At 52.8% G+C, this 27100-nt stretch overlaps 1 protein-coding gene across 6 annotated transcripts; it reads left to right on the plus strand.

Annotated features, from left to right (window-relative positions):
- The first annotated feature begins 18 nt into the window (after positions 1-18).
- On the plus strand, positions 19-22419 carry CYB5RL (cytochrome b5 reductase like). Of its 6 annotated transcripts, none has more exons than XM_014844358.3 (8): positions 19-83; positions 3734-4287; positions 4976-5267; positions 6228-6376; positions 8811-8898; positions 12354-12458; positions 15836-16039; positions 18034-22117. In XM_014844358.3, exons 3-8 carry the CDS (start codon positions 5076-5078, stop codon positions 18235-18237), a joined length of 942 nt encoding a protein of 313 aa, XP_014699844.1. In that variant the 5' UTR covers positions 19-83; positions 3734-4287; positions 4976-5075; the 3' UTR covers positions 18238-22117. The 6 variants fall into 6 exon arrangements, with proteins under 6 accessions (XP_014699844.1, XP_070365952.1, XP_044626789.1 ...); XM_070509850.1 differs by having other exon boundaries at positions 30-83; positions 4176-4287; XM_070509849.1 differs by having other exon boundaries at positions 72-430.
- Positions 22420-27100: the final 4681 nt, after the last annotated feature.

Raw genomic sequence — 27100 nt, forward strand, 5'->3', positions numbered from 1 at the left:
TCTCATTGGTGAGACCTTCTCCGCCTCCCCGGGAGGGAGGGAACGTGAAGGATCCTCGTGTGAGGGGAGGCGCAGGCGTGTAGGTGAGTGGTCGTGTGTAGGGGCTGGGACGGAACTGGGAGAAGAGCACCAGGACTTCAAAGCTGAATTCAGGGCAGCCTTGACTGCTTCCGAGCAGTTGGAGCTCCGGAGAGCACTTCCCTGGGAGCCTCCACGCTCCATGTCGCTCGCTGTGAAAGTAGGGGTAGAAGTGCCTACAGCAGCGCGCCCGGCCCGCAGAGGGTGCGCTGCAGGGCTCCTTGCCTCTCCCCCGCTTCTCGCCGCCGCGGGCGCTTTTACCGCCGCGCGTCCCCCGAACCTGAGCGTGGCCCTGTCCACACCGCCCTGCACCCGACCGCTCCTGGTGCACGCCTCGCCCCCAGCGCCCAAAGTGAGTTACTTTCCTCCCTTTTCCACGGGATTTCCCCTTCCGCCCCCTGGAAACAAGGCGAGAGCGGTGGAGGTGTTCCTTGCTCTTTGCTCATCCCATGTTTATCCAGTGCTCTCTGTGTGTTGAGCACGGTGCTGAGCATCGGGTTTGCATTGGTGAATAGAACATGTGCGATGTGGAGCCTACAGTTTAGTGGGAGATACAGACAGAAAGCAAGTGAACATAGTAAATAAAGCCAGTGCGCCGCGCGCGCGGTCGCGCACACACACACACTTCCTATCCTTTTTCCCCAGTTCTCTCTCTCTCCAGCATTCGGTGCTAACATACTCTGTTTTCCATTTCGATCTTGTTTAATGACTCTCCCTCCAACTCGCGGGTAAGCTCCAGGAGTGCAGGCGTGTATGTTTCTTCACTGCTGAATCCCCACCCCTAGAACGGTGGCTGGCCCATCGAGAATATATGTTCATTGAATGAATACATGACAGAAGCCAACGGGGTGCCTGCTAGGGAATGAGAAAGGGGGAGGTTCAGGGAGGGCGTCCGAGGGGAAATGACCTTTAAACAAGGCCTGAAGGGTGAGGAGAGTTATCCAGACAGAGGCACCACCTGTGTTAAGGCCTGGCTTAAAGGCAGTGCTTCTTAGACTGAAAAGGTAGAGGCTGAGAGGATGCATGGACCTGGTCGCATGCCTTCATGACTAACATGGCCAGCTTCTCTACCAATTTCCAAGATACGAGGGAAAGTGGGATTATTGAAACATGGAGAAGGTAAACATAAGGCAAAGACTGATATGAATAACCCTCACGCTGTACAGCAGTTTACAATTAACAGAGCTCTTTCACTTAACCTCACTTTATCACTCAAAACTCTTAGGAGTAAGAAATCAGTGTAAAGAGGAGACCAGACCTCATTCACTCCTAGTGCATACCTGGTAGATAACACACTATAAAAATGGGTTGAACTGGTGTAACACCATGCTAGGCTGCAAGCTCTGTACAGGTGGAGCCCGTGTTCTCCTTACCTCTGCTGTATCCCAGCGCCTGGCACTGTGCTAGCTCCCAGGCCCTATTTGTAAACTGAATGAGCACTCTCCACTCATCAGAGCCTTCCGCCTGCCTGGCCTGTGCTTGGTGGTAGAATACAGAAAGAGTTAGACACCACCCTTCCCCTCAAGGGGGTCCCAGCCAGCTAAACTTTCCTGAATTCATAGAACCGGCAGCAGATACGGGTTTTCTGAAGCCAAACCTTTTCCTTTATAAGAGAAAGACTTATTGCACACAGAGGGACTGCCCTTCTAAAACGAATGATAGTAAGTGGTAAGAGAATTTGGACAAGTTCTGATGAGAAAGAGCCTTGGGCACCAGGCAAGAGGAGTGGATTCTATCCAGTAGGCAATGGGGAGCTGTTAAAGGTTGCTAAGCAGGGGACTGGTGTGATCAGAGCTGGTGGCGGGTGTCCTGATGGATGTGTCGGCAGAGACTGGAATCAAATCCTCTGGGCCCGTGGGAGGTTCCAGTGTAAGTGGTCATGGGAAGCAGGAAAAGTAGAAAAGATCTTAAAGATTAGGACTCCTGGGAAATGATTGGTAACCAAGAAAAGGGGTTTATTTCCCTGTCCTCTGACAGAGTTGGTGGTTTGCTCCTCTGCTCTTCCACAGACTTGGCCCACACCTTGATCCTAGCACTTTATGCACAAATGAAATTAGTGGCATTGGGAGGCTCCAGGGTGCCCATAAAATTCAGGGACAGTTTAGCAAGTTGGGCCCCTGCTCTGTGCCAGCCCAGTGCCAAGCACTGGGAATTGGAGATGAAGACATTTGCCCCCCTGCCTTCCAGAAGCATGAAGTCGAGTGAGCATGAGCACCAGCTGGAGGCAGAGGAGGTCCAGATGAGGATACTAACCTTAGCACTTCTGGCTTCCTGACCTGGGCCTCAGTTTTCTCCTCTGTGAAATGAGGAGGAGCATGGCCTACCTACATCTGGCTGTTGGGAGGATTGAGTGAGGCGCTGCAAAGCACTTGGCATGGTCTCTGGCCCAGTAAGTGATGTGTTCTTATCATGGTTATCATCTGCTTAGCGGATGACTCTCCCGCTAGGCCAAGAGCTCCCCCAGGGCAGGGAAGAGTGTCACTCATCTGTGCATCCCAGTACCTCGTGCTGCAGCCCCTGCCCAGTGTCTGAGGCAGGAATGAATGGGAGGAAATCGAAGGCCGGAGCTCTTAAGAGGTACACTCAGGCGTCGCTTAGCGATGGCAATACGTTCTGAGAAATGCGTCGTTAGGTGGTTTCATCCTTGTGTGAGCATCGCAGAGTGTACTTGCACAAACCTAGATCGGAAGCCTGCTGCACACCTAGGCTATATGATGCTCATCTTATGGGACCACTGTCTTATATGCGGCCCCTCATTGACCGAAACGTCACGCGGTACATGACTGTAGTTGCATTTTATGGGAATATTTACGTCAAATAATGTTCTGTGACATCAGAATTCCCCTCAGTTCTCTTCTCAGACAAGAGGGAAGGAACACCGTCTTCCTTCTTTGATTTGCCTGTGAAATTTTAAAAGAATAGTTTGCTTACAGGTGAGATGATCGTGTCTATATAAACTGTGAAGTTCTACATATGGAGAACCTTGATAAATCCCAAACTGCCCTCACAGAAACATCTCAAAATAAATCGTAGCCATTTAACTTTTCCTCACTGATCTGTCTTTCAGACTGTGCTTACCTAGTAGCCCTGAAACCAAGCTCCTTTCCTTTCTTTCCTTCCTTCCTTCCTTCCTATATAACACACATACTTTTAAATATCCACTGTGCTCTTTCACTTTCACTGTGCTCTGTCTACCTGCCTCTGCCAGGCAGCAGACACCAAGCTTGGTTCATCCTGTCCCCAGTGACTAAAAGAACAGATCTCTGCCCTCAAGGAGCTTACCGTCTCAAGAAGGAGAAAGACGTGTCATTTCCGGATGGTGTGAAAAGGTCTAAGATAGAGATTCGTTCATCTGGAAGGTTTTGAGCAGCTGTGCTGAGCAGCGCTGGGCCAGTGCAGTGAGCGCTCGCAGGAACAGGTGAACTCAGGCAGGCCTTCACAGCGGCTCCAGCCTATGTCTGTTCTCTTCCTCCACCCTTGATGTCTTACCTAGGTCTTCATCTCCAGACTCTTGTTCCTATGCCTGTTTCGTCCAACTGACAACTTGACTTTGCACTGGGATGCCCCGCAGGCACCTCAAACTGAACTTATCATCTTTCCCCCGTTCCTCTCCTCCTTCCCCTAAAACTCAACTTCTCCTTTTTTTTTTTTTTAGGAAGATTAGCCCTGAGCTAACATCTACTGCCAATCCTCTTTTTTTGCTGAGAAAGACTGGCCCTGAGTTAACACCGTGCCCATCTTCCTCTACTTTATATGTGGGACGCCTACTACAGCATGGCTTGCCAAGTGGTGCATAGGTCTGCACCCGGGATCCGAACTGGCGAACCCTGGGCCGCCAAAGTGGAACATGCGAACTTAAGCGCTGCACCACTGGGCTGGCCCCTCAACTTCTCCTCTTGAGCCCACTCTCCACCCAGGGATCCAAGCCAGACACCTGGATGTCCCGTCAGCCCCTCCGTCCCCCTCACTCCCTCACCTCACATCTAGTCAGTCTCTGTGTCCTCTGAATTCCCTCTTCAGGATTTCTCTAGCTGACCTCTGCCGTCTCATCCTCCCTGAAGCTGCGTTGATCCAGGTCCTTGTCACCTCTCCCCCAGCCCAGCACAAGCTCCTCCTGTGTTCCTGTGCGTGAGGAACCACGTGTTCTGAAGCCAGGCAGACCGGAGTTAGAATCCCAGTGCCACCATTTTAGAAGCTGCGTGACCTTGGGTAAGTTAGGAAATCTCTCCAGACCCAGGTTTCCCCTCCATAAAATGACAGCTCTGGTACCAGCCTCGTTGCTGTAAAGATTAAACGAGACGCAGCAGTTTGGTGGGTGACTCACTGACAACCGTGAGTGACAGAAGCCAGACAGAGGAGGATACGTTCATATCACTCTGTTCCTGTAAAAGTAGGAACTGGGCAAAGCTGAACCGTAGCAGTTAAGGTTGCAGACAAAGGTGGCAAAACTGAGGAAAAGCAACGGAGTGATTACAGCCAAAGTCAGGCTGGTGGAAGGGACACAGACGGGTGGCTTCTGGCACGCTGGCAGATTCTTTTTACTTGATGCGTGGTAGTTACAAAGGTGTTCTTTTATAACATTTTAATTTATTTTTTATAGTTTTTATAATTATTGTACATAAATTTACTTCATGATTTAAAATATCTTTTAAATTCTATGAGATTTTCTATGTAAGGTGCATAATCCAGCACTCAGAGCACGGGAAGAGGTCAGAAACCTTGGTGGCCAGTGATGATTGTTGTGTCCTGTCTACCTGCCTCCTCTGCCAGACAGCAGATGCCAAGCTTGGTTCATCCTGTCCCCAGTGCTCACACAGAGCTTGGTACCTGCAGGCCTCAGGAAGAATGGGAGGAGTACAGGGGACCAGAGTGTAACCACTTGTTTTCCCTCTCCCAGACTGAAAGGGACAGGCCCGGGCCTGGGGCCTCACAGAGCAAGGCCTGCTCTGGGAAGAGCACCCAGCTGTCCCTCCCAGGCTGCCCCAGACCCACTGACAATGTACGAGAGAGAGGAGGATAACGATGAGGAAGCCTGGCTGCAGCTGCGGCCCGTGGAGCCCTTGCCCTCCCAGTGCTGCGGCGGTGGCTGCTCACCCTGTGTGTTCGACCTCTATCACCGAGATCTGGCGAGATGGGAAGCGGCCCGAGCCAGCAAGGACAGGAGCCTGCTGGGTGGAGAGGAGTCACAGGTGAGGTAGGGCTGCCCTTAGACAAAAGGGCCAGGGTGGCAGTGGCTACCTGGCCTCAGCCCTGTGCAATGTGCCTCCTTGGGGAGGCTTTTCCTCACTCTGTACAGCAGAGAGAAAAAAGTGCTTAGTGGAAGCAGACAGACCCAAGTTCAAAGGCCGGCCTTGAGCTGGGCAAGGGGGGTCCCAGGAGTGAATTGGGTATGGGCATTTTACAGGAGGGAGATCTGTGAGTCTTGGCATTCAGACAAGGCTTCCTGGAGGAGGTGCAGGTGGTTTAAAATGTTAAGGGCAGTGGAAGAAGACTTAGAAGATGTAAATTTGAGGCTCTGCTCTCGGTGTGACCTTGGACAAGTAAGCCTCTACCACTCAGGCCTCAGTTTCCCCACATGTAAAATAAGGATATTGGATTAGATAATCTTAAGATCCCATTAATTTCTAAATTTTGAAAATCTGGATTTTAGCAGTTTTGAAGGATGAGTAGATCGTTCATACATTGGAGGTGAGTATTCTAGATAGAGGGCGCAGTTTGAGTAAATAAAGACTCCCAGGTAGGAGGCAGCAGGGTATTCTTGGGATGATGGAGAAAAGTCTAGCATCTGATGCATTGGAAATAAAATGAGGCTTGGGAGTCATCCACAGGACCCTTGGGTGTCCACTAGGAGCCTGCACTTTGTCCTGGGGCTTTGGGAAGCTGTGGAAGGTTTAAGAGCAGGGGGATTCAATGTAAAGTACTCTGGCATTCTTAAATCAGAGATGAGAGGGAAATAAGGACTCAATGTAAAGTACTCTGGCATTCTTAAATCAGAGATGAGAGGGAAATAAGGTGGGACTACCATCTAGTGTACAGAAAATGTACCAGCCGAGACAGCCTGTCCTTGGGGAAAGTGGGGAGGGTGCTTGTGGAGGCTAGCATGTCTCTTGAGCCCCGGCTTCTAGCTGTTGGATCTTTTCCTCTTGCAGAGCTGCCCCTCCCACCTGAGCCCAGAGACCTTCTTGGCCTTCCGCATCAGTGCCATGGACAGACTCACTAAGGACACCTACCGTGTCCGGTTTGCACTGCCCCGGAATAGCCAGCTTGGCCTGCGGCCAGGCCAGCACCTCATCCTACGGTACACTCAGGTGGTGGGGGACCGAAGCTTTGCAGCCCTGCCCTGCCATATGCTGGCTGTGGCTTGGGTGACTCACTTACACCCCCTTAAGCCTCCATTTATCATCCTCAAAATAGGCATAGTAATGTGTGACTCAGAGAGTTCTTGGGATTGAACTAGATAAGGCATTCTCCTAAGAATAATAATAGCAAACACTTTTATAGCAGTTACTATGCAAGGCACAGTTCTGTGTGCTTATATATGCATGAGCTCATCTAATCTTCACAAGATCCTGTGGGGTAGGTACCACTATCATACCTGAGAGGAAACTGAAGTCAGAGAGGTTCAGTAACTTGCCCAGGGTCACACAGTTAGGAAATATTGGAGCCAGGATTTGAAGGCAAGCAGTTTGGCTCTAGAGCCTGTGGTATTAACCTAATGTGATTGATAGAAAGGACATTGTCACTGAGAATAATGGACTTGCTCAGTATTACACAGCTAATAAATTGTGGAGCCAGGATTCACACCCAGACAGCCTGGCTCCTGAGTTACATTCTTAGCCACTCCTCTGAACTTCCTTCTTCCTCCGAGCCTCCTTTTGCGTTCTCCTCCCACCTTGATCCCCACCCCCACCTACCCAGGGACAAGACCTTTTGGAACCTCCAGCTGGAAGTATCTGCCAGACATTCAACTCTGTGGGTCCGTGGCTCAGCAGGGAGATCGGAGCTGCAGACATGGATGTGGGAATCATCGGCATATACCTAGATGGCATTTGGGAGCATGTGTGGGACAGAGAGAGGGAAGGGCAGAGGATGACCCTGGCAACTCTGGCATCTGTATTGGCAAGAGGAGGAGGAGCCAGCAACGGAGACAGAAGGGGCAGCCAGCAGACGAGGAGAACCGAGAGAGAGCTTGTTACTGGTCATACTCTGGCCACTTGCCTTGCACTGACCCCTGGTGTTTGTGCCTAGCTCGTTCTGGCCCATGGCCTGGCTGATGAACCGTAAAGCTCACTATTTCAGTGGATGGGAGGGGCCACAGGGTAGATCACAGCCCCATGCAACTCTCCGTGCATAAAGCAGGGGTGCCCAGAACTCCCTGCCTCCAGGCTCGCCTTCTCCACCCTCTCTGCCACTCCAGTGACATTCCTAACACACGCAGCTGACCCTGTCACTCCCTGTTCCCACACCTTCTGGTGCTCCACGATGCCTCCCCAGTGACACGTTAACCCAGGGCCCCAGCTTCCTTTCCCACCAGCTTCCTCTCCCTCTCCTGTATTTGCCTCTTGTTTCAGGCTCGTGATCCCCTCACCAGTGCCTGACTTGCCTACCTGCGTTGTCCTACCTCTAAGCTTGTGCTAGGCTATTCCCCCAGCCTGGAATTACTTCCCTTCGTGTCCCCATTTGCACCTGTCAGTGGCCTGCTCCTCCTCTAATTCCTGGCTCCAGGAGGCCTCCTGAGAGTCCCCTAACGACAGTGTCACTTTCTCCAGAGCATGTCAGTTTCACCTCTGCTGTAGTGTCATGGTGCTCTTTGTGCCCAAGCCACGCCATATGTTCTGTTTGTTACTTCCTCGTTTGTTTCACAAGCATTTATTGAATATTTCTGTCACTCTCCCACTTTTGATGCACTAGGATGGGGCCTTTTTAATCTTTGCAAACCTCGGAGAAGAGAGGTTTGCACCTCGTAGGACTAGAGAGAGGAATGTTTAGGTGCTCCTGGAAGCTCTGAGTCGTGGTCAGGAAGCTTGTCTAGAGTCAGACAGAACTGTGGGTGCATTCTAGCTGTGTGACCTCAGGCAAATGATTTCCCTTTTCTGAGCTTTGTTTTCCTCATTTGGGTTATTATTTAAATTAAATAAGATAATGCATGTAATATGCTTGGTGCTTAGTAGGCATTTAATACAGCAAGGCTGCTATTATTATTACATATCAGGATTATCATCCTGGCCCCCTTGTTGATGACATTGTGGAGAGGGCTCATGCATGGGGTCAGCTTTGACATAGGTCTCCTTTGAGGATGCTTCCAATTCTAATGCTCCTGGCCTGTGGTAGTAAGTATTTAATAAATGTTGAGCACAGTTGTTTTATCTTTATCGCTCTGTGGTCAGGAAAATCCACAGTGATGTCCTCACAGCAGCTCACATCATCAGGGTACTTTGTGAAGCACATCCCATCTGTGATCCCAATGGAACCACACAGCAGGGACACACATGGTGGTCTCTGTTTTATAGAAGGGGCAGCTGAGGGATTAATGACCAGGTCTCACAGCCAGCACTTGGCAGTGGGGAGCCCCGTTCTTTTCTTTTCTGCTCCACCTTGCCTGCCTCTCAGTGAGGACCACTGAGGATGACCAGACCCAACCTTCATTTTCACCAGCCTGGCACAGAGTAGGTACCTCTAAGAGTTTGTTGAATGACTTGCGGACTGCCTGACTGACTGCTTCTCTTTCCCAGAGGGATAGTAAATGACTTAGAAGTTCAGAGAGCTTATACGCCCATCAGCCCTGCCAACGCAGAAGGATACTTTGAAGTTTTAATCAAGGTGAGCTGACTCACATGGATGCTCTAAGATGCCGTGGACTGGAACCTCCATTTGACGGCTTGGTCAGGCTGGGGCAGTTCCCATTGATGTGGGGAAAGCTGGTGTTGAGGGAAGAGCAGGGATGGTGAAGGAGGCCTTCTCCCGTCTCCTTTCCTGGGGAAGGGAAGGCTGCTGGACCACCAACAGAGGGCATATTCCTGACGGATTTGTGAAAAGAAGGCACAGACTGAGAAAGTAAAGCTGCTCCTTCTCACTTTCTTACCTGTTGGTGGAGAGTGAGCCCTGAGCCAGGAGGAAAGGGGGCATCTACTGTGTGCTGGGCACCGGGGTCCAGAGATGAGTCAGACACGGTGCCTGCCTCAGACAGGGGACCAGACCAGGACAGTGCAGTGTGATAGGCACCGTGACAGGAGGCCCCAGCCCAACTCAGGGCAGCTGGGGTGCAGAGAAGGCAGGGAGCCTTTCTCGCAGAAGCTGGGGGGTTGACTGTATGTTCAGGGTAAGCAGTGGGGAATCAGAGGGGCCACCGGGGAAGGCAGCTCTCTGCTGGGAACAGCACCTGCAGAGGCAGAGGAGGCACGAGTCAGGGAACTGTTGGCCATTTGTGCTGGGTCAGAAGGGGATGTACAGGAAAAGGTGGGACATGGAGGACCTTGTGGACCGAACTAACCTGAGAGCACCTCTTGGGGAGGTGGGCAGGGGCCGGGGCATTTGAGTTGGGCCTTGAAGAGGGAGTCCAAATTGGCAGTGGTAAAGAATGGCATTCCAGGCCGAGGGGACAGATCATCAAGCAGGGAGGGGTGAGACAGAACAGGGTCTTGTGGGAACTGTTTCCAGTCTGAATGGCAGGAGGAGGGCTGCCTTGTGGGGGCAGCCAGGGTGGGTAGGGAAGTTGGCAGAGATGAGATGAACGAAGTGGGCTGCATACCAACACCCCAGAGACCCAAGGAGTAGGCACCAAATGTATACGAAGTCATGAAGGTTCAGTCACGTGCAAAAAATGATTAGGTTGAACTGGATGAAGTTGCTGATGTGCTAACATTTTCGACCTACAGAAACAGCAGTTTCCTATGGGTCAACCTAATGCATAGTTCTAGATCATCATTTCCCAAATGGAATCCTAGGGAATGCCAATATTGAAGAGTAGCTTTCACATCCTTTATCTCCCTTGTAGGACAGAAATTATCCCATTTCATTGATAAGCAGACTGAGGCCCCAGCAGGACCCGAGGCTCCACAGCTTGTAAGAAGTGCGGCTGGTGGGTGAGCCCCGGCCTCCTGACTCCACGGCCCCAGCACTGGCTCCAGCTCCTGCCTTCCCTGTCTGCCCTGCCTGCCTGCAGAGCCCGAGCGTTTGTTCCCTCCCACATCAGCTTGGACAGGATCCCTTCTCCACGCGACTGTTTGTCTGGGAGATTCCACAAATCCTCTCCAAATGGCCTGCTTCCCCAGGCTGCTTGTCCGGGTGTGTTTCTCTTGAAAGGATGAGCCTGGAGACAGTTCTTCAGGGCAGCTGGATCTCTCCCAGCTGCAAGGCTGATTTTCTCCTTCGTTTACCGGAAAGCCTCTCTTTAGAGAGATGCTTAATTATCCCTAAGCCGCTGGCTAGGAAGAACTGGAGATGTCTGCAAATTGGGAAGGCAGACTGCTTTTTGATTTGCCCTCCCATGTAGATGGGAAGGAGGAGCCCCTATTTCTCAGGCACCTTCTGGGCACCAGGCACTGCTTCTGGCCCTTTATTTGCATGTTCTTTCAACCTCATAACCACCCTGCAGAGAAGATCATATTATCCCCATTTTACAGAGGAAGAAACTGAAGCTCAGAGAGAGAATGTCATTGTCACAAGGTTCCCTGAGGTAATATGATCTCAAGTGGAAGAACAGAAGTTCAGTGTCAGTTCGGTTTAACAGTGTGGATTGGGCGTGTTTGCAGTGCCAGGCTCTGTGTGGGTGCTGGAGACACAGAGGAATCCTTCCTTTCCCCTTGAGTTCTATCTGTGCCTTAGGGCTTCTAAGGCACAGCTTGTGCCTCCCACAAGTCTGGGGCTGGAAAGCGGGGTGTGCTCGGAGACACAACCTCCAGCAAGTTAGGAGAAGAACTGTGGCCTCCTTCCCACACCTCTTGCAGGTGAGCTGAAGACTTCCCTTGCTTTATGTGTATGGTGCCTGAGGAAGTCAGGGATGGTGCCAGAGGTGGCTGCAAGAGCTTAAAAGCATACCTGGCAACCAAGGCCCGGTCTCGCCTTCAAGCCTCGTTATAATCTCACTCTAAACCCCCTCCCAGTCCCATCTCCCAGTGCTTCCCCTGACCCCACCTGCTGTTGCCAGAACATGACCTGGGCTGTCCTACCCCTGACCATACCATACCTGATGCCCAGAATCCTCTCTGCCCTTCCCAGGTGAATTCGATCTTCCCCAGCCTTTAAGGTCCATCTCAAATGCTTCCTCCTCCAGGAAGTAGCCTCAATCCCACTCCATTGAAAGTGACTGCACCTCCTCAGGGCTCTCCTGGCACTTTATCCTCTTGTGGGGTGTCAGGTAGTCTCTACCTTGTGTATGTCTGAGACTTAGGTCCTTCCTAGATTGTGAGCTCCTTAAGGGGAGGACTTGCATCTGGATTAATGAATTCATTCGTTCATGCAGATAATTATTAAGTCCTTCCCACAGTTCAGGCACTGGCTGCCTTCCTGGAGCTTAAAGTCCAGCTGTCTCCCCTGCAGCCGCAGCGTGCCGGCTGGCACAGAGTGGCGAGGCACCAGGAAATGTAGACTGCTCTTCCCCCATGGAACCTTCGTTTTTTTCATCCAGCCAGGAGACAGTGTAGGGTCATGCAGAGATGGCAAATGAGTGGCTTGCAAACTGACTCTAGTCTATAAATAGATTTGGTTTTGGCCTGCACAACGTTTTAAAATTTTGAATTAATTGCTGACATTTCAAAAGTGAGAGATTTTTCATAAAAATATGGATTTCCTGCCCCTCTTGGAAAATCAGAAGATCTGGCATCATGGGCCCCACAGACTGTGTGCTGGAATCTGCAGAGTGACTTCCTCCTTTAGAAAGAGTAGTCACTGACCAGTATCCCACAGTCCCCACCACTCACTCCCTGACACTGAGACTGAGTATTAATTGCCATTAGTCATCTCGTACCCAGTGCTTCACTCTGCTTTGTTACCTGTGTGGCCCCTGTAGTTATTTGGGTTTGAGACCTCGGTAGTTAAGGTTGTAGGTCCTATGGATTCTCATCCCAGTCTCACCATTTACCTTCTATGTAAGCTTCTGGGCCTCATCTGAAAATTGGGAAGGACAGTACCAGCTTTGCGGGGCAATGAGGAGGATTAAATGAGATAACACATCTTGAGCAGTTAGCACACAGGGAGGGCTCCCCATTGATGGCTGATGTGGTTTGTGTTGGCGGCATGTGCCTGTCCCAATGAGGTCTCCCTGTGTTTGCTCCCAGTGCTACCAAACTGGCCTGATGTCCCAGTATGTCGAGTCCTGGAGAGCAGGAGACACGGCCTTCTGGCGAGGACCGTTCGGAGGCTTCTTCTATCAACCAAACCAGGTCAGTGCCAGCACGCCAAGTCCTCCCAGCTTAGCTTCCAGGACTCCGACTTTCATGATTTAGGCTGTAGGGTTTCACTTTGCTGTTCTTCCTGAGCCCAAACTCAATTGCAAGAGTATCCTTGGGGTTAGACATGGGAGGAGATGGAATAGGCACGAAGAACAAAACTGCCTGCCCGTGCTCCGGAACTATGCATGCCTGGCCATTGCTTAGAAAAACCCGGACTGTGTACATGGTTTTTAGGACCCCTATCCCATCTGACCCTCAGGTATCTTTCCAGGGTCACTTTCCGTTTACAGATAATAGAGACCGCTCTTAAATATGCCCCAGGGCCCGCTGCCTGGGAGCCCACTGCTGCCGGCCCAAAGGCTCTTCCCTTCATCTTCAGGCTTCTTCACATCCTTCCCTGACCTTCCCGGGAGGAATTAGTGATTAATTTCTCATCAGTTGGTGCATATTTGGAAAGCAGTATATACGAGGATTCTTAAGAACCTTCAAATCCTTTGGCCCGGTAATTCCACTTCTGGAAGTCTGTCCTATGGAAAGAATCCAAAATACTGACTGTTTTGCACACATTCATTGCAGTCTCATTTATAATAGCAAGAAATTGGAGACAACTGACTATCCAACCACAGGAGACAGTTAAGTACACTGAGTTACAGATGCTTGATAGAATATTAGCCTGAATTTTAAAGTTATGTTTGTAAATGATGCTACATGCTTATGCTATAAGATCACGTGACAAACACTAGGTACAAAACTGAATATCCAGCAAGTTGGGAAATTAAGTTAAAATCACAGAAAAAATATGGGAAAAAAAGCAACAAAATGTTAGTAGCTCTGGGTGGTAGAATTATGGGTGATTTTTATTTTCTTCATTATACTTTCCAAATTATCCACAATGAACACCTATTACCTTTGTAATGAGGAAAACAAGGCAAAACCAAAACAAGTGGAAAAGAATGAATGAATCATTGTGTTTAGCTTAAAAATAGCTTTTATTGATATCTTTCTTATTACAAATGCAGCTCATGTTCATTACCAAAAAAGTCGGCAGCTATAGAGGCAAAAAGAGGATAATCAAGAGCCCCTGCGGGCCATCTACCCATACGTACCAGTCTTACCACCTTGGCGTGTATCCTTCCAAGTCCTCTTTCACGCATGGGGGTATATACAAGCACGCATGCACTCACGTGTGTGGGTATAATAATAACGTCAGGCACACCCGTGGTACCTTCTGTGTGCCAGGCTCTGATTTTTGCACTTGCCATGAAGTGACTCATTTAATCCTCACAACAGCCCTTAGGAACTGCTACCCCCGTTTTACAGACATGTGGTGTGCACGTGTTAATACTCTTCTACAGCATCCTCCTAGCACTGGCCATGCTGAGCCTTAGATTTTAGCTGAGGTTGTCCCTGTGTCCCCCAGGCCCTTGAGAGCAGGGACTAGGAATTGTCCCTGTTTCCTCTGACCTAGAGGGGACACCTGATGACTATTGTCTTGACCACCTTTTCCAGTGGAGCCCCCTGGCACCTACAGATGCTGCTCCTCTGCGTCCACAGAACTCCACTTGAAAGCCCTCGTTCTTCTTATCTGGGGAGCGCCTCGGGCGCGGCTGTGAGGAAAAAGAGATGGTGGCTCGCACATTAAGATTCAGCCGCTGTGGGGCCAGCCCAGTAGCGCAGCGATTAAGTTCGCACGTTCCACTTCGGTGGCTCAGGGTTTGACGGTTCGGATCCTGGTGCAGACATGGCATCACTTGGCTAGCCGTGCTGTGGCAGGCGTCCCGCATATAAAAAGTAGAGAAGATGGGTACGAATGTTAGCTCAGAGCCACTCTTCCTCAACAAAAAGAGGAGGATTGGCAGCAGATGTTAGCTCAGGGCTAATCTTCCTCAAAAAAAAAAAAAAAGGTTCAGCCGCTGAAACTGTGGTTGAGGCTTGGCTTTCACCCGTGAGGGCGCAGGGTGCTCTGGCCCCCTTCCCGGCCCTGTCTTGCCTCTCTGCAGTCATCCTCTGTGCAGGTGGATGCCATGTCAGCCTGCAAACTGGCACATCAGCATCTGTGTACGTGTGTTCCACACACGTTCCAGGTGTCCCCCCAGGGCCACAGGTGGCCACACGAGGCCCCTGTCTTCCCGAAGCTCACAGTCTGATGGAGAGACAGACACACAAACCTGACAACAACGTAGTGTGACCAGTGTTGTGAGGAGGGGCACAGAGGGCTGTGGGAATGCGAAGGAGGACCCCGCACCCGCCCCAGCGCAGGGAAGGCTCCCCGAAGGAGAGCCCGCACAGCAACGGGGCCAGGAGGAGGAGCTCAGCCGGCTGACGCCCAGGGGCCGTGAGCGCTGAGCCGGGTCAGAGGCCGGGCCGGCAGGGCTCTGGGGGGGAGGCCTCCAGTTGTCTGAAGCCCTGGGCTCCTCACCGGGCACCTGGTGCCACCTCGTTTAATCCTCACGCAGTTCTGAGACAGCTGCTGTTGTGGGGAGGTGCTCTTATTTTCTTACCAGTGAGGAAACCAAGGCTCAGGGAGATGAAAGAACTTGCCCAGATCATACAACTGGGGATTTACACCCAGATTTGTCTGACTCCTGATACTCCAGGAAGTGTTTCATGCAGTAGAGTGGTGTGCAGTGGCTTTCAGTAAAGAGACTGAAAACTCAGACTGCATTCCCAGAGGCCTAATCTCTGGAATGATGGAGGTGACTACCTCACTGCGTAGTGAGACACTGACCTTAAAGAGGGCTGCCCCTCTTTCGGAGTCCTAGAGCCAGGAGGTGGGTTCAGTGAGGGGGAGTCGGTGGAACCGGGCCTTCTTGGGGTGGATCACTTTGATCGTATGGCTTTTCTGTGCCAGCCCTGTGCTAGGCGCTGATGGATGGTATCTCCTTTAGTCTGGAGAAGGGCAGTCTCAGGGGTCCGAGCCAGGGCCCTCAGGTCTATGCAGCGCTGCCCTGGAACACAGGGAGCAGAGGGCAGGCTGGGATGGGATGGTGGGCAAGCCTTTGGTGGGAGCAGGTTCCAGCTCAGGGTGAGGTGGGAAGACCTCCCTGGCAGGGCCAGTCAGCCTGTAATAGAGCAGACTGCCTTGGGAGGGAGTAGGCTACCCGTCAGCAGAAATGTGTAAGCAGAGTCCCGTGGTGATGCTTTAGAACGCAATCAAGACACTCGTAGGATGGGCTACACCATTATGTTCCCTTTTAGCCCTCAGATCCCATGCTTTCTGTTACGTAGACCTCACAAGCTGTAACCTTTCACAAGTGAAGATGGCTTCCTGCAGGAGGTAGAGGGGAACTCAGGTGGGGGACAGCAGGAAGGGCAGTGCCATCCACTTCAAGCAGGCCCAAGAAAAGACCCCCTGTCCTGTTCCCCAGTATGGTGAGCTCCTCATGCTGGCTGCGGGCACTGGCCTGGCCCCCATGGTGCCCATCCTACAGAGCATCACAGACAATGCGGACGATGAGACCTTTGTCACCCTGGTTGGCTGCTTCAAGACCTTTGAGGGCATCTACCTGAAAACTTTTCTCCAGGAGCAGGCCCGCTTCTGGAACGTCCGCACCTTCTTTGTGCTCAGCCAGGTGAGCCCAGGGTGGTGCCTTCCTTCCCTGATTGAGACTCTGCTGTCCCCTGCACCTATCCTAGTGCCTGCTGTGGCCTCTCTGCCCCAGGCCTTAATAATAATCCCTGCCACTGGTGGAACTGCCACTGTGTGCCTGGCTAGGAGGGCGGGTATTGTCATGTTCACTATGCAGATGAGGAAACTGCCCCTCAGAGAGGCAGAGGTGCCAGCCTGTGCCCTGCTGCCAGATGGCTGAACCCAGGATTTGAGCCAGGCTGTCTGATTGCAGACTACCCCCCCCCCGGCCGACTCACTGTGCCTTGCTGCCTGCCCTCCACCCTCTGGCTTCATCAGGTCTGTGGGCCAGCAGCCCGGCTGTGGAGCCAGCGGGCCCTGCCATAGATGTCCTGTAGCTGTGGTGAACTCGAGGCAGGGATCTGTGTCTGATCGAACACTACTCAGTGCTCAGGACAGTGCCAGGCCCAGAGGAGGTGCTCACTCCATCGACTGGGGAGTGAACTGGACCCGAGGTCACTGCAGCTGTCAGGGGCCCTACCACATCGCACATCGCATTGTCCCTGCGTGGGAGGAAGGCTGCGCACGGACTCACCAGGCGGCACATGCTCTAGCTGAAGCAACTGCCTCCTGCCCCCTCTTCCCCTGATTCCCCGTCCCCTCCAGTCACTCAGGTCAGCCTTCCCAGGCAGTCCCCTCTGGGAGGCCCTCAGCTGTCTCCCTCACCTGCCTTCCCTGGTCTCCAGCTGTGTTTCTCTTTCCTACGCCCCCTGGGTAGAGGTCTCCTGCTGGGGCCTCCCCTCCGTCCTCGTGCTCAGGGGCAGCCTCATTGCCCTGTACTCTGGAGCGCCCTTCTCATCAGTGTCCTCTTTGAGGGAGCTTTAGAGTGTCCCTAAACACTCAGGCGATCGTGGACATTGTGGCTGGGGGCAGCTGTCAGGAAACTGGGTTTCCCCTTCTAATGCCAGAGGTCCTGGGATCTCAGGGGTCCCGAGGCCAGGCTCTGTGGGCCCATCAGATGCTCGGTGGCAGGAACATCGAGAGGGTCATGCTTGGTGAACGTTAGCGGCAGCAGCGCCCAAGGCCGGGAAATGAAGCAGAGGCTAGTGTGCAGCCCAGGGGGTGGGTGAGGGGAGGGCAGTGCTGCTGGCTGCACACTCAGCTGCCCACAGCCTGCTCAGGGAAGTGGGAGGAGGGGCAGGAAGGCAGGAGGATGACCTGCTCCCTGCCCTCTGGACGCTTACCTGTATGTGGGGTGGTAGCCACAGGGACGGCTGAAGGCAGTGCCCTTCACTGAGCACGTTCTCTGTGCCTGGCACTGTTCTGAGCATTTCGTGTGTGTTAACTCATTTACTCCCCACCACAATCTTAGGAGGTTGGTACTGCCATCATACCCATGTTACAGATGTGGAAACTGAGGCACAGAGAGCTTAAGAACCTTGCCCAAGGTAACACAGCGAGTTGGTGGATGAGGCTTGGGACTTGGTCTGTGTGGAGCAGCTCCATGTCCCGAGAGCCTAGCACAGTGCCAGGCACGGAGGGACCCTCAGAAAATCTGCTGAAGTCAGCCAGTTAATTGAAACCTTAAAACAAATGAACAAATGAGATATGCTCTGAGAGTGATGGTGACGGATAACCTTGGAGAGATTCTGGGAGACCACGGTCAGGGAGAAAACGTTCCCCGCAGAGTGGCAGGTGCAGCGGCCCCTGGGAGGAGTGGACACAGCAGGCCCGTGTTCTGGTCCTGCACTGCCTGTTGCATGTCCCGAGGAACACCCCTCCTCCTCTCTGTGCCCACCTGTTGTAGAGCTCCCCCCGGCCCCCAGGCTTGTGAGGGTGCTCCGAGTCCCAGCGTGCGCAAGTGCCTGGCTCATGGGGTTAGGTGAAGGTTGGCTGCCCACCCCCTCTGCCTCAGGGTCCTCATTTGGCAGAGAAGGGCTGGCTGCATGAACTCCAAGGCCCCGCCAGTAGTCACCCCACTGTTTCTCATCATCCCAGGAGAGCTCCCCGGAGCAGCTTCCCTGGAGTTACCGGGAGAAGACCCGCTTTGGCCGCCTGGCTCAGGACCTGATTGAAGAGCTGGTCAGCTCCTGTCGCAGAAAGCCGTTTGCATTGGTCTGTGGCTCAGCCGAGTTTACCAAGGACATGGCCAGCTGCTTGCTGCGTGCCGGCCTGGCCGAGGACTCCTACTTCCTCTTCTAGGTCTGGCCTCCCTTCCAAAGCCACTGGGAAACAGGAAGTTGCACAGACTGGAATCAGACGAGGTGGATGGAAGACTGCCCTAACTCGCCAGGTGACCTTGGGCGAATGACTTCACCTCTGCACACCTCCCTTTTGCATCTACCCTTCGAGGTTACTGACTCCCTCAGGCTGGCATCTTGTTGTGTGGAGGGAGGATGGGGCTGCAGAGCCCCAGGGAGGAGAGTAAGCAGCCCAGCAGTCAGGGAGGACTCCCCGGAGGAAGCCAGGTCCAGGCTGAGCCTCAGGATGAATAAGAGTTGGCAGGAGATGGGGCGGGGGGAGCTTTCCTGCTTCCTCAGATTAGAGGGCTTGTGAGGGGCTCCTGTAGGACCCTGCCCTGTCCTGCCTGTTCCAAAGCCTGGTTCCCTGGAGACTGTGTGTCCCTGCCTCAGGGCCGCCTCAGAGGAAGTGCTCGCTGAGTGTTTAGGAAATGAGCATAGAGGCTGAGAGCTCTTTGGAGGAGGAACTTGCCTTATGTTCTTCTAGTGCTGTGAGCCTGACACAACAGAGAGGTCGTGGGGCCTGTGACCTGACCGTGTTCTCGGAGTGAGGCAGGGCCCCAGATTACCTTTATTTTGGATTGGCCCCAGGCCTTTCCTGCTGCGGATGGCTTTGCTCTCCGTCTCCCTTCCCTGGCTCCAGAGCCCAGCCCAGAGTCCTTTCTCCAGTGAAAGAGGCACGGAAGCAAACGGCCCTCCCTCCTGCAGGCAGCCAGCCCAGCCCGCCTTCAGCTCCTGCGCCCTGGCGACGGTTGCCATGGAGATCTAAAGATAGAGCAGGAGTCTGGAGACCTGGGTCCTCTCCCTGCTCTGCCCACTGAGGGCGGCTGATTCCCATCCACCCACTCCTCCCCTCCACCCCGCCCCCTCCATCCAGCATGGGGCATGCCCTCCCCTGGGAACCCGGCTCCAGCAGCGGCTGCAGTTAATGAATTCTGCTTTTCGCAGCCTGGCCTGCAGTGTGCGGCACCAGCTCAGGCTGGCTTCCGGCAGTCCCAGAACTGGAATCTCAGAATCAGAGAACCGTGGAATCGTAGAGTGAGAATTTTACAGTCATAGAACCACAGTCCCCATCAGAGATTAAATTCAGGCCTCCAAAAAGCGTCCAGTCTCCCAGGCTGTGTCATTATATCCAGGGGGAAACCAAGGCCAGTGAGGCTACGTGACCTGCCCAAGGTAAAATAGTTCATGGCAAGGCCGGCTCTAGAAGCCAGGTCTCCCAGTGTCAGCCCTGTGCTCAGAGTTCTGGGCTCCCAGGAGACCAGGGTTCCTGGCATGGCAGCAGTGAAGGGACGGCCAGATGGGATTTCCAAGCCCTCCTTCAATCAGAGCAGTTCTGTTTTTGGTGTTTTTTTTAAAGTAAGAGACTTTATTTTTATTTTTTTGGTGAGGAAGATTGGCCCTGAGGTAACATCTGTGCCAATCCTCCTCTACTTTATATGTGGGACGCCTGCCACAGCATGGCTTGATGAGTGGGTTGTAGGTCTGCACCTGGGATATGAACCCCGAGATGCCAAAGCAGAGCACTCAAACTTACCCACTACGCCACCAGGCTGACCCCAGAGCAGTTCTGTTTTTATCCCATTTATATCTTGGGTCTTGGAGTCATTTTCATTTGTGAAAAAGAGTTTTCCTACACTGCCCAAAAAGTTACAACAAATCTCCTTGCTGTGCTCTGTTCAATAACTAACCATGACAAGCAGTTGGGGGTTGGTGCCAAAGGTTTCCAACCCAGTTCCACAGGCGGAATTCCACGGTACATAGCTGTGGGGAATACCGCATGCACCTTCACCAAGAACCAGACATGTGAGCGTATTAAAGGCTCTGAAAAGGCAGGTGGAAAAGAAACTTTTTTTCATTTTGTTTAACCCAGTTTCCCGAGCTTGTTTGACTAGAGAACATTTTTACCCTCTAGAATCTTTTGAGACCAGTGTTGCGTGGAATACGCTTTGGGAACGCTGGTCTGTGGCTCAGCCTCTTCAGCACAGTGTAACGCGTGGGAGGCCCCGCACTCCGCGTCAGAGTCCCAGGCAGGATCGGGGGTCTCTTACTGCCTCACCTGTGACGTGGGCAAGACCCTTTTCCTCTCTCAGGGCCTCTGAACTCTGCGCACCTTCCTCTGCCCTTTCCTCTCCCTCGGCACATCCTGTTGGTTCTACTCGGATACTCCTGGAGGGCCTGTTCCGAGCCAGGCTCTGTTCTAGGCACCAAGGAAACACAATGACCAAGGCAGGTGCAGTTCTAGTAAACTCCGTCGGGGAGCTTCCAGCCGACAAGGAGGGCAGAAATTAACCCTGTGATTCTGAAAGGGGTGAGTGCCCTGAAAGGGGAAGTGCGGAGCGCTGGAGAGGGGCTGAGGGCCGGGCCACGCTACTCACTGAGTCAGTGGCGGGGGTCTGGGGCAGTTCTGGTATTTGTCTTTGTCCCGTTTTAGATGTTCGATGTCTGGATATTAGACCAGGCCACGCAGTGATAACCAGCAGCCCCTCCTGTCCTAGAATGCGTCTCCCTCTCCTTCCCCTGCTGCCTGTGGGGTCTGTGCAGTCTGGATTCTGGGGGGGTCTCTTATCATGGCACAGCGGGGAGGACCCAGCCGTGCCCTTGACACCGAGATGCCAAAAGGGCTCATATCACCCGGAAACTTGGGAGCTCGTGTTGGGTCCTCTGCCTCCCAAGAAGATAAGGGAGCCCGGGAGGAGACCTGGCTGGGATGCATGAGGATGGAGCTCTGTGAACTGGGGGTGAGGTGCCCGGCAGCTGGCCCCTCCCATCTCTCCTGATGATGCCCCCGCCACGTGTCGCGGGAGGTGTGCGTCAGAAACCACGGCTGCCTTAGTTCAGTCCTCCCCGTGTTTGGCCTGCACCACCTCGGCATTCCCCTCATTGGTCTCCGGTCTCCAGCCTCTCCTCCCACACCCCCTTCCCTACTGCAGCCGGACCAATTTTTTTAAATTGTGGTAATAACATGAGATCTACCCTCTTAACAAATTTTTAAGTGTACAATACATTGTTATTGACTGTAGGTACAGTGTTCAGTACAGCAGATCTCCAGAGCTTGTTCAGGCCGCTTTTTCTAACGTGCAGATCTGGCTGTCACTCCCTTTCTTAAAATCCTTCAATGGCTCCCTCTTGCCCTCAGCTGTGTTTACCTCTGCAGACTTTATGTTACTGCCCTCTTGCCCCCAACTCTTTCTCCCAAGCATGTTCCTTTGTGTCGGTCAGTCCCTTCACATCTGCTGCCCCTCTGCCTGGGCCAGCCTCCCACCCACCATCCTCCGCTGGCCTTTGCTTCCTTGTCTTTCTAGGGTGTAGCTCAGCGGCCCCTCCTTGCTGGCCTCTGCCACCCCAGGCTAGATTAGTGGGCAGATTCTTGTGCATTCTTCTGTGGCTGCACCTCTCAGACCATCTCATTTGTATGTGAGCACATCCCGGGCCCACAATGGGGCCTGTTCATTGTGTCCCCAGCGTGGGAGGGTACTCAGCACGTCCTGAATGTCACATACCTGAATAATAAACAACTAAGAATCACGGAGCACTTTACAGGTTGCAAAATGCTCTTCAGCTGCTTTGAAGCACATAACTGTCACCAAAATGCATTCTATTTTATTACCCCGACTTACTGATGAGGAAACTAAGCTTCCGAGACATTGAGCAATTCTCCCCGGTCATGTAGGGGTACACAGATTCCAACATGCTGCAATTGTGATGAAGGTCGTATGTGACACATGCGTGCACCAGATGTGTATGAAGATTTTCATTGCTGCACTGTTTGAAACAGCAGAGATTAAAAACTACCTACATGTCCATCGATAAGAGAATAGAGAAATAAACGTTCTATATTCATACAGTGGAATACCATACGGCAGTTAAAATGGATGAACCAGATCTACGTGTCAGTATAGACTAAATCCAAAAAAGATGATAATTGAGTGAAAAGCAAATTATAAAAGGAAAGGTACAGTGAGCTATCAATATTTGGAAAGTTTAAAAACACAAAATAATGCCACATGCTCAGGAAGGAAGTACACAAACTTCAAGGACAGTGGTGACCTTTGGGGATAGAGGAAAAGGAAGAAGATGGGGTGGGGTGGTGGGCTTTTTTATCTGTGTCACTTTATTATAAAAACATTTGATATGAATATGGCAAAATCTGAACATCCCTGATGCCTGCTTTGTTATGTTCTACCGTTTTTGTGTTTGAAATAATTCCGTAAAGTTTTTTTTAAAAAAGATTAGATATGCCTGGTCAATGCACTTTAGAAACTAGAGGTGTAAAAACATTCGTTCCCTCTCTCCCACCTCAGGATAGCTGTGCTCTTTGATGCCTCCAGGCTTTTCCATTTGAAACTGTCGTCACGTGCTGTGTAATGACATTTTGGTCAACGATGGACTGCATCTATGACGGTGATCCCATAAGATTAGTACCACACGGGTTAGGTGTCCAGCCTACTGTACCGCAGAGGTTTGCATAAGGACACTCTAGGATGTTCACACAACGACGAAATTGCCTAAGGATGCGTTTCTGAGAACGTGTCCCCCGTCATTAAGCGACATGTAACTGTGTTGTGAGCACCTACTGTGTACCCTGGTCTAGAGAAAACTGAGGAGTATAAACAGTGTGAGCACTCAGCTTACGTGTTCTTCCCTCTGCTTGTCCCCTTTCTTTTCCTCATAGACTCAAACCAGAATGACTTTCCAGTCACCACAGTTTTGGACTTTTTTTGATTTTATTTTGTTTTCCTTTTTAAATGAGGGAGGCCTGGGTTTGGATCTCTTACGGATTCTATAAGTATCCAAGGAAAGTAACCTGACATCTCTGAACCTCAGTTTACTCATCTATAAAATGGGGGTGGTAGCACTGTCTCCCGGGGATGTGGAGGCTGGCCCTGAATAGGGGTAAGAGCCCCTCCTCCTTTCTCTCCTCTCTCCAGTGCCCCAGCAGTGCCTGGCTCACTGCTGGCCTCTGAGCACAGCACGTGTTCTCAAACTTTCACTATCAAGGGCTCTCCTTTTTATTATTTTTCCCATGCTTTGGAAGATCCCAAATTGCATGCATTAAGTCATTATTAATTCATCTCACATTTCTTATTAATCAAAGACATGGATAGCTGCCCCTCAGAGCTTCTGATCTGTGTGACCAGCTGGGAGCTGCACGTGGTTGACATAATTCCAGCCAGAGGCAAAGGAACTCCGCAATGTGTGTGGTCTGGGTGGCCTGAGAAGGTCTAAATGTAGATGCATCGTCCTCCTTTTCTTTTCGTCGGCCATGAGCCTTGCCCGGGTGGGGGCTGCTTTCACGGTCACTCACGGATGGGCCAGAGGCTGAGTTTTCAGTGCCAGGCTCTAGCAAGGGTCCCCGTGCGGGTCCCAGACTCCTCCTCCCACAGAACTCACTCCAAATAGATGGCGTGCACCAGCACCACGCAGAAGAGCGTGGGGTTCACCTAGTGGGACGTGGCAGAGCTGTCTTCGTGCGGGTCCCACAGGCTCTGGCTGGAGACTGCCATGTTGCCCTGCCCCTCGCTCCCGATGCTGACAGAGCACACTAGCTTGTAGCCGGGCGGGGTGACAGCCGTGACCAGGTCCCAGATCATGGTGCTCAGCACCACTGCCAGGTGAGAGGGCAGGCCACATTGGCAAGCTTGGGGGGCAGGTGAGCCTCCATCAGCTCCTCCACCCACACGCAGGGGAACTTCAACTCTGGCCTGGCCGACCGCAAGGGAACCCAGAAGGAGGAGAGGAGGGAGGTGATGGTGGGAGAACATGGAATTTGGGTTTGAAGCCCATTATGTTGAACATAGACCCCTGAGTTGGAGCCTACAGTTTGGAATAGTGGGATGGAAAATGGAACACAGAACCTGGAACACAAGAAAATAACTTTGTCTTCTGCTGTGCAGAGATTAACCTGGCTTCCAAGTGGCTCAAGCCTATATGTGCCCTGGGACCCATGGCCCTGACTCCCCTCGCTCTCCCTGCGCCCCTAGGCCACTGGCCCCCACCTGCTCCTGGATGATGCTGACGGGGCCGTGGTGAGTCAGCTGGGGCTGAGACGGTGTTCTCGAGGATGTGCGCTTCTGCAAGTGAAGATGAGGGTGGAGGTAGACAGCACTGTGAACATCTCCTGAGTGCCGGGTCTTAGTCGTCCGTTCGAGGCTGGGTTTGCCCCAAAGCAGACTCTGAGCGAGGATCTCAGTGCAAGACGCGTATTTGGGAGGCGAATCAGGGAAGCATGGTCAGTGAGTCGGGGAGGAAAGCCAACAAGGGGCGTGCTGCTGGGCTGGTTCCCCGGGAGCAGCTGGAGCTCTCCGGCCATCAGACCGCCGAGGCGTGAGGTGGCCAGGCATTTGTCCACCAGCACCGGTCACCCCTCAGGGGCTGAGCTTGCTCCCCAGCCCTAAATCCCTGCACTCCGTGTTCTCCAGGGGGTGGGCTCAGCGCCTGCAGCAGAGAAGCCCTGAGGCGGGAGACGCAGGAGCCGGGTGCTAGAGGGCCTTCCTGCAGGTTCTCTGGTGGGCAGGGTGAGGGAGGCCCCAGCAGAGTCCGCTACGCTACCTCGCTTAATTCTCACCATCTTTAGAGAGCAGTAGCTTCCCCATTTTGTAGGCAGAGAAACGGATGCCTGAGAGAGAGCAGCCAGGGGAGAAAGCGGCGTCCTTGCTTGAGCACGGAGCTCCTGGGCCACCTCCCCCCACCGCCCCGTCGAGTGCCCTGGCCAGCCAGCAAGTGCTGAGGCAGCATCTGTCGGGTGAGCAGATGAGCTGGTGGGAGCCAAGTGCCTGTGGGTTCCTGCTCTTCTGTAAACGCAGACGGGACTTCCTTTCCTTCCAGGGCTGCTGGGGGCCATGAAGGGGATTGTGTAGGGAAAGGGCCCAGCGCTGCGCCTGGCCCCAGGGGGTCTCAGTGAGCGGGAATTCCCTTTCTGTCCCCTCCAGGGGCAGCAGGGGTCTCTGTCAAGAAGTGACCACCCTCAGAGAGCTGCCCCCGAACCTCCAGAATGTCTCCACTGGCTCCAGCTGGCCAGCCCTGAGGCCTGTCCAAGTCTCCCCGTGTTAACAGAACAGAGCGACAGCCTGCCTCCCCTCACGGCTGCAGAGGGGTGCCCAGCCATTGCAGCCTCTGGCTCCCTGGAATGCCGCCCCTGCCTCCCTCCCCTCACCCTCCACCCACTGCCGTCCTGCACCCAGCATGTGCTCTCCATAAGTCCCTGGTGTACAGAGGTCATTTTTCAGCAGCGTTGGATGCTGTTGTCAGTTCCCTCCTTTCGGAGCCTCAGTTTCCTCAATGGCATAATTTCTACCTCGCTAGATTACCCTGAGGACTAAGTAACTCCTTCATTCATGTTTTCAGCAAACATTTCTGAACACCCGCTTATGTGCAGGCTTTCTGCTGGGCTCTTGAGGACCCTGACTTTGGAGATGGCCACAGTCTCCCGGGGGCCACAGATGCTAGTATAAACAATGTGAAGAGCCTGGCACTCTGCCTGTGACATAGTAGACACTCAGTGTGTGTGGGGCTCTGTCGTGTCTTTCTGCCCCCTCTGGGCCTCAGTTTCCATAGCCAGAAATGGATAGGAAGAGGGGGTTGGACTTGCTCTCTGAAGTCCCCTCCAGCCCTGGTGGCCCAAGGCCCTGGGCCCCACTTCTCAGGCTGCCTCGCGTGTCCCCTACCCCCAGCCCTTCCCTCTCACCTTGAGCTCCCAGGTGAGCCTGTGAGCAGGGAGGAGGCTGCCGAGGCCAAGCATAGCAGCTTCTACTTCTGGACTCTCTGAAGCTTGGCTGCCCCCTTCTTAACGGGGGACCTGATGAGGGAGCACTGCTCCCCTGCCCGGGATGGGCTGTGGCCTGAGAGGAACATAGGTGGGCAGGTCGGAGGCAGGAGGGACCTGGCTTCTCAAGGAGGAAGGCTGCAGGGTGCTCAGCCCCACTCAGCCACTCCAGGCATCCCCAACCCTCGGCCCCAGTCGCTCCCAGTGCCGACCTCCTCTTCCTCCCTACACATGGTCTCGGCAAGGGTAGAACCAGTGTCGGGGTGGGAAGGCAGGCCTCTGAGCTGGTCAGGCGTAGGTTCAAGTGTCTGCTCTGTGCACGAGCGGCTGTGTGATCTCGGGCAAATCACCTCACTTCTCTGAACACCACTTTCCTCCTCCCTAAGCTGGGGACGCTTCTATTCCATCTCTCAACAGATATCCCCAAGTGCTTAATCTATGCTGTGGACTGAAAGACAGCGACAACAGCGTGCAGACCCCTGCTGTCCCAGTAGTGGCATGCTGGGGGAGACAGACGGCCGACAGCCAGGGCCTCACAGGGCAGTCCTGATCCAGGGCTGTTTGGAAATGTTGGGGACACTAACACCTCCTCACAGAGCTGCGAGGCTCGAGTGGGATAAGGTGCACAAGGTAGCACACGTTGGCCTGGCAGATAGTGGGTGCTCAATCAGTGCTTGTTGGATAAATGAACCAATAAAAGCAGTTCTCTCTGAGCCCTGATTACCAGTGAAATGGAGCTGAGGGTCCTTTCCTTGGAAAGTTGTTATAAAGGTTTCTAACTTTGTTTAAATTAATGAATTTAAATTAATAAATAGAGCTTACTACATGCCATGTACTCTTCTCCTAAACCCTTTGCAAGTTTTAACTCATTATTCTCATTTTACAGATGAGGAGACTGAGGCACAGAGGGTAAGGTTAAGGAACCTGCCCAAGGTCCTATAGCTCGGATGTGGCTGGATATGAATGTGCCTGGCAAACAGTAGGAGCTCAATAGTTGCTTTATTGTGGGGCAGGGAGGTTTTAGGCTTGGTATCCAGTGCAAGCTGGGCGGTCAGGAAGG

The sequence above is a fragment of the Equus asinus genome, chromosome 5, assembly GCF_041296235.1.
Source record: "Equus asinus isolate D_3611 breed Donkey chromosome 5, EquAss-T2T_v2, whole genome shotgun sequence".
NCBI lineage: Eukaryota > Metazoa > Chordata > Mammalia > Perissodactyla > Equidae > Equus > Equus asinus.

Excerpts from the sequence above, each read along its gene's own strand:
- CYB5RL (XM_014844358.3), top strand. The coding sequence starts at position 5,076 with ATGTACGAGAGAGAGGAGGATAACGATGAGGAAGCCTGGCTGCAGCTG. Across the intron at positions 6,377-8,810 it reads GGCCAGCACCTCATCCTACG|AGGGATAGTAAATGACTTAG; the intron begins GTACACTCAGGT and ends TCTCTTTCCCAG. Across the intron at positions 16,040-18,033 it reads CCTTCTTTGTGCTCAGCCAG|GAGAGCTCCCCGGAGCAGCT; the intron begins GTGAGCCCAGGG and ends TCATCATCCCAG.